The 6,944-nt window shown below is 30.3% G+C and overlaps 1 protein-coding gene across 3 annotated transcripts; it reads left to right on the plus strand.

Moving 5' to 3' along the window:
* Nucleotides 1-919: 919 nt before the first annotated feature.
* Nucleotides 920-6,391, plus strand: UQCR-Q (Ubiquinol-cytochrome c reductase ubiquinone-binding protein). Of its 3 annotated transcripts, none has more exons than XM_076503988.1 (3): nt 920-1,073; nt 4,263-4,437; nt 6,180-6,391. In XM_076503988.1, the coding sequence occupies exons 2-3, from the start codon at nt 4,284-4,286 to the stop codon at nt 6,272-6,274; spliced, it is 249 nt and encodes an 82-aa protein (XP_076360103.1). In that variant the 5' UTR covers nt 920-1,073; nt 4,263-4,283; the 3' UTR covers nt 6,275-6,391. The 3 variants fall into 3 exon arrangements, with proteins under 3 accessions (XP_076360103.1, XP_076360104.1, XP_076360105.1); XM_076503989.1 differs by having other exon boundaries at nt 969-1,096; XM_076503990.1 differs by lacking the exon at nt 920-1,073 and adding an exon at nt 3,677-3,769.
* The last annotated feature ends 553 nt before the right edge of the window (nt 6,392-6,944 follow it).

Here is a 6,944-nt window from a genome sequence, read left to right on the forward strand (position 1 = left end):
ATTCTCCACTGTGTCGTGTAGAAAATGTCCCCGGTGAGATATCTTTATCGTGCCAGTAACATTGGAAGCCATCTGGACCATCCAGGTTAAACTTTTTCTCATCCGAGAACAAAACCTTCTTCCACTTTTCTACGTTTCACGTTTGGTGCTTCTCAGCAAAGTTTAACTGGGCTGTTTCGTGGTGTGGAAGGAGGTGTGGCCTTTTAAGACGTTTACGGTTTTTAAAGCCTTTTTCTCGTAGATGCTGTCTTATTGTTCTTGAGCTACATTCTGCGTCCGTAAGGGCCTTAATCTGGTTCGACGATCGGCTGGTGTCTTGCCGGACAACCCGTCGAATTCTCCTTCTCAACGCCGGCGAAATATTCTTGGGTCGACCACTTGAAATTCTCGTTCCGTATCCCTCAGGGTTTTTTAAGAAATATGCAACAGTAGTTTTATTACGCCCAATCTCACCAGCGATGGCACGTTGAGAGAGACCTTGCTTTTGCAGCTCGACAATTCTGCCGCGTTCAAACTCTGTCAACTTTTTAGCCTTTGCCATGTTTTTACTCAATGTAACACAGGATATGTCAGTGGGAGATGATAACAACGCTGATGCTTGTACACAAATGACTAAATTTCACTACGTGTTTACCGATTAACGCTTCGTTTCAGTATGGCTTTAAAATTTTGACCAGCTAGTGTTTAGGCTAATTTCATAGTGTTCACATTTGCCCTGTTAAATGCTAAAAACGTTATTTATATTTTTTGCCCTTTTCTTATTTTCATCTTTTGAAGCTCTACTCAAATAAATGGTGGAGTCTAACAACGGAAAATGCATATCTTTTCTCTTTGTTCATTGGCTTTAAAATTTTGACCTGTAGTGTATTTTGTACAATCGTATTATTCCAATAAAATAACATATATAATATAAGCTGATGTTTTATAAACGATATATTTTTAAAACTTCTTCTAAATCGTATTTTAAAAGTTTCTGAAATTATTATAATTTACCTATTGAAAGCAATCGCAGCGCCTTTAATATTATTAAATTTAAAGGTTATTTAAGCAAGGCTGAAAGCTGGGATAGGAAGGTCAGAATGTTGAATATTTTTGAGTTAGTATTAAATTAAAATGAAGGTCGAAGTCTATTTAACTGTACATGATACTGCTTTCATGAGCTGTTCTTTAACAGAAAATGAGCTTGACTAGTAATATTGATTAATTAAGAATTAAGCGTTGGTGGTATATACTGATCAAAGTGTTCGTTTCATAATTTATTAATTGCAAATAGCCCGGGTAACCTTAGGCCTAGTTCTATTCTATAGTATACTGCATAGAGCTATTGAGTGTTCATAATAATAGTGTTATGTAGTCTTTGGCGTAAACGAATACTTTAGAAGCTATTTGCACTAACAGCTTAATTATTCCATAGTTTAAAATATTTGTTGCACAAAAATTTGCTACCGGATTTGTCCCTTTTTTTTTTTTTACGTGTTCAGTTCCGATTGCACTTTGAATTTTTCTAAATTCTTGGCTTTTAGTTTCACTCAATTTTAGTTTTTTAAGCACTACAGAAAATTTTTTAAATAAATTTATTTTCAAGTAAAGTAATCGGTCTTCAAGAAATATTTGGAATGCTTTTAACAATATTATTAAAAATTTAAGAAGCCTGAATATCAGTACTGTTAGCATTAGTAAAATTATTACTAGTAGTAGTACAATTAATTACCTTATTTGTAGTAATAAAAATGTATATGCAAATTATTTTAACCACTGATACTAACTTAAATGTTTTATCGTTATAAATATCTTTAATTTTAGGGAAGTTAATGGATAATAATTTATATATTAACATGAAGATGAATTTATTGAGATGGTATTGTGTTTCAGAATAGTAGTTTTCAAAGATCCCATTATAAACAATATTGCTTTTGACTTTTGTTGTGTTGAGCTGTGATTAGTGTTGCTTATAGCTCATTAAAGAAAAGATACACAAAATCAGTTTGAGATTATTTTAAGTGATGTACATTTACAAGAAACTACATGTATAGCTTTAGAAAACAAGGAACCATTCAGTCCTTCAACCTCAAGATTGTTCTTTCACAGTCATCCTTGAGAAAAAGTAAAACCCACCCTTTATTTTCCAAAAAATTATTTCTTACCTTTCTGAACTCCTACTGCCATGATATGTTAAATAGGCACTTGACTTCCAATGTCCAGATCAGAAGAGTGAATGTCATCAAACTTATTCACTCTCTCAGCCTTGGGGGATTATAAAACAGTAGTCCATCTTCTTATTCATTGGTGAAAGAGCAGCCCAAGAGTTGGTGGTGGATGATTATGAGTGGATACGTTCTTTCTAGTCTATTACTTTAGAATTATGGATGGTAGCTTTATACAAAATTCAACAATCAAACAAACATTTTTGCCCATTCAGTAAGTAAGTAATCATGTTAAAGACACAAAGCTGGATCAAAAATCTATCATTTTTTTCTTTCTTTCAAAGTCTTGAACATGTCTTCTTTTCTTTAGAATATATCACAAAGAAATGAGAGGTCTCTGCCTTTTAATTGCCAGGATAATTTTATAAACATTTATAAGATCACGCCTTACTTGATAGTCAAGGGAAAGAGACTTAACAAACGTTTTTAATCTGAAGATGACCTAGGAAGGGTGAAACGTTGTTCTCTGCCATATTAGTAAGTGTTAATACTCATACCAGCTGTTCCAAGATAATTTTTATTTCATTGGGTTGCTCTTCATCAAGGATCAATAATTCAACATCCTCTCTTTGATAAGGAAAGCAAATAAGACCTTACATGGAGTAGAACTACAATGAGTGGAAATATATTTTTGGTAATTTTATTTTTTAGAGAAAGTGTTCTGTTAGATGCATATTAAGATAAAGATATTGGTTTTATCTGTATATATTTTTAAAGTCGAGGAGAACCTCAGATTACCTTTCAGAGTATCTTAAAACCCTTCATCTTATAGAGACCTAAGTGACTGCTGGAGTTTGAATCCCCCACTGATTTTTATTTTTTTGTCCATCATGGGAGCACAAACTAGGAAGAGTAAACCCGTATACAGTGTTTTAATAGAATAGAATGTCTTTGTGATTTTCTTTGTGAAATACTGTTTATTTATTATATCAATGAGTGGGGCAAGATAACTATGTAGATAATAAAGATTGAAAACTAATACAGTTACTTTTATATAATGAAATATATCTTGGAATAGATAATGTCATGAAGTAACTTACACAAGGAAAAAAACTTGTAATGATTAGAATATTTTCATTCATTAATTGGATAATTTTGTTATTATTAGTAATAGGAGAATTAGGTGCCAATAATAATAAGTCCTTATGGTGCTGTACAAGTGTAGTATCTATTGTTAATTATTGTAGCTTAAGAGATATTTTGTGTTCACTTACATTGTGTTACTAATAGCCTATCCCTATTAAAACATGGCATCAGTATAAAAGACTTTTCTATAACAACTGTTAGTAACAGAAGAAAGTACACTAACCAGCACTGACAATGTAATTTTAGCTAGCTTTAGCATCAGAGGTAAATGTTTAGCTGTAGGTAGTAATACAGATAATGCAACAAAAATATTTGCATATAAAACCAATATCAAATTAAGTTCAGCAGATTGTAAACTACAAATCATATCTTTAAGATAAGGTGGTGCAAAAAAATGGGACATTCTACAAGCAAGGTTTATAAACTTCTAACCCAGTGCTTAATTACCAATGTTAGGAGTTTGTAGCTACAAGTAATAGGTAAATCTTGTAATGTACAAGTTGTGTCCTATGAGCTTTGAGAAATAAATACTGTAATATAGATTATTTAGAATATTTGTATTAAGAAAGTCTTAACTTTAAAATTAAAAAATTGTTTTATGAAACATTTTTAATTTTAGCATTTGACTAGTAATGCTTATATCTAAGTTTAAATAATGTTTGTTTTTTAGTTCTGAAGGTTAGTTAACTGTGTCTGCATTTGAATATTAATTATTTTTCTAAGCAACAGAATAAGAAAAATATCACAATAATTGTTTTTTTTTTTAAATGTCTGGTTGTTTAATTGGGTGTGAAGTATTGTAATTTTAATGGTGGTTATTAACCTTATGTTTTTCCAGACACTTAAGTTCTACATTGAACTTTCTTTAGGTTAGACATAAAATATAAGATCACAGCTTTGACCCAAATATCTTAAAATAACCAAAACTAATATTCCTTTGTGGTTAAGAATCTGTTTTCTTTTCTTAAACAGACTTAAACCTGTAAAACAAATATGGGTCTGAGGTTTGGAGAGCTTGCCAAGATTCGAGGTATCATTTATTACAGGTTGTCACCATTTGAACAAAGAGCCTTTGCAGGACTGTTTACCCACAGTTTACCCAATTTATTCAGAAGGATCCGTAGTCAAATCTTTGTTATCGTGCCTCGTAAGTATAGCTGAGAAAAGTTAGTTATTTTTACATAAGTAAACAATGAAATTTATGTGTAGGTTATGCAGTTTCACAGAAATTTGTTTTTGTTCATGTTTGTTATATTTCTGTAGCTTTTAAAAAATAATCATATATAATGTGTAGGGGCAGATGTAGTGATGGCTATTGACAAATGTTTCTACCAATTATATGTAGATATTTGAGGCTTGTTTTTTTTGTACTAAATATTGAAAAGAAGAATTGATATAAATATAATTTTGGTTCTTAATATTAAAAGTAAGTTGTTTTGTGAAAGTGCAATTTTATTTTGTTTTGCCTGTCATTCATAGCAAAGATAACCAGGTATAGTTAGAATTGTCATTATTGTTTGTTTTTCTTTAAATAAATTAATTTATTAACCTTTACCATTGAACATATCACATTTTAAGATAATTTACCTTTCTGGAATAAACCTGTGTTTTCTACCAAGCTGTCAAAGGCTCCAATCCCTGCCACCAAACATGCTTACCCTTTTAGCCATGGCAGTATTATAATGTGATGGTCACTCCCACCATTTGTAGATAAAAGAGGAGTCCAAGAGATGGTAGTTGGTGTTTACTAGCTACCTTCCCTCTAGTCTATCACTGCTAAATTATGGATGGCTAGGACCAATAGTCCTCATGTGGCTTTGTGCAAAATTCTGAATTTACCAACCTACCAAAATGTGCATATTTTAATGACTAGACAGGTTTTATTATCTAATTATTGGATCCAGTTACTTAGAATGTAGTATTTTGAAATGTGTAAAAAGAGAATTTAAAGAATAGTTTTGAACAAAATATGCCAAAAAATTTAATTTTCAATAATTATTATAAACAGTGCAGCTGAATGTAAACTGAGAAATTCATGAACTTTTGTCACTTGATAATGTCTATTGAAAAGTTGGAAAAGAGGTAAAATACTGGATAAATATTGTTAATTATAGTTTAAAAAAACACTTGAATCCTCAAAATCTTAGTGAAACAGAATAACGTTGAATGCATGGTATCTTACATATTTGGGGCTCTCATTGCAAAGAAAACTTTATACAGTATCTAATTATCTTTAGTCACAATTCTCAAAACTGTTTAACACATTGGTTGTCATGTGCCCCACTGGTGGATCACAACTAACTTTTAGTTATGAGTCATGTTACAAAGTCAAATTTCTGTTGAGCGTGTGAGTTTGGAACACTGCGACTGTCCTTGGCACCTTTTAGATGTTTAATTCTATTTTTATTTATATTATGTGGCACCCAGTGTGTTATAGACAGCGATTATAAATGTATTTTGTTGATATTTCTAGACTTAAATATATTTTGTTTTCCTTTAAAATTATATTTTTAAAATTTAAAATGATAATAGTGACTTATTTTAAAGTACTTAAATTATATTAATATACCCTTGAGAATGTTAATTACCTCTATTAATGAGTAAATGACATCTTTTAAATGCATTTTTTCATTACTGCTCCTAGATATCTAGGAATGCTAAAAGTTTCATATAATTTGTGTTTCAAACAAAACTGTTATGTATTAGTACATTTTACAAAAAAAAGGGGGAGCTTATTTACTTTTTAGGAAATGTTTAAAATAATCTTTATTTAGTAGATTATTTATATTCTAGATAATTGTAAATGTTTGTAATGTGTTTTAAATATATTAATCTAACTTTGTGGCCATATCTTGGAGTAATAATTTGTGATTTTCTGTATTTAAACAGCTTTTGTCGTGGGCTACATGGTTTATGACTGGGGTGAAAAGGAGCATGAGAGACTAATGAGAAAACAACCTGCAGATGTCACTAGTAGTCATTAGGATTTTAATTAGTACAATAACATTAAATTAGTTACTCTTACTTGTTAGACTCAAACATTTCTGAAAGACAGTGATGTAGGAACTATACAAATGCAGAATAAAGAATTCAGAACATAATTTTGATGTTAAGAACTGCAAGTTGGACTTGTACTAATAATTCTCAGCTGTTTGCTTCTAATTCTAAAAACAGCCATGTACATTATATGATTACTCCTTTTACAATTTAAAATAATTTGCTATATATATATATATACATACTTATTAGTTGGTTACAAATAATAGATATGTATATTTATGTAAAGAAAAATACTACAATCTCATTTCCTAAACATTTACCTTTTCACAAGTTCTTAAGGGTAATTTCTGTTTGCTCATAATTGTTTAGAATAACTAACATTTGCATCCACTTAATGTGCATATATTTTGATAACTTTTAATTAAAAAGTGATTCATGAACCATGTGTGTATTTTAGATGTAAGTATAAATATTTTGGTGCACTATTATTTACCTTTAATTCACTAAGTGTAAGATTAGTAACACACACACACACACTGCTGTTGAGTAACATTAAATACACCCAAGTACCAATCTTAAATTTTTATAATTCCGAGTGTAATAAGACTTCAGAAGCAATAAACAACTACATTTAAGTTGATTTATTTGACTATG

Source organism: Tachypleus tridentatus, chromosome 6, assembly GCF_004210375.1.
Source record: "Tachypleus tridentatus isolate NWPU-2018 chromosome 6, ASM421037v1, whole genome shotgun sequence".
NCBI lineage: Eukaryota > Metazoa > Arthropoda > Merostomata > Xiphosura > Limulidae > Tachypleus > Tachypleus tridentatus.

Bases quoted from the DNA above. Each gene is read 5' to 3' on its own strand.
- UQCR-Q (XM_076503988.1), top strand. From the start codon at position 4,284: ATGGGTCTGAGGTTTGGAGAGCTTGCCAAGATTCGAGGTATCATTTAT. The intron at 4,438-6,179 runs GTAAGTATAGCT...GTATTTAAACAG, and splicing joins AATCTTTGTTATCGTGCCTC to CTTTTGTCGTGGGCTACATG.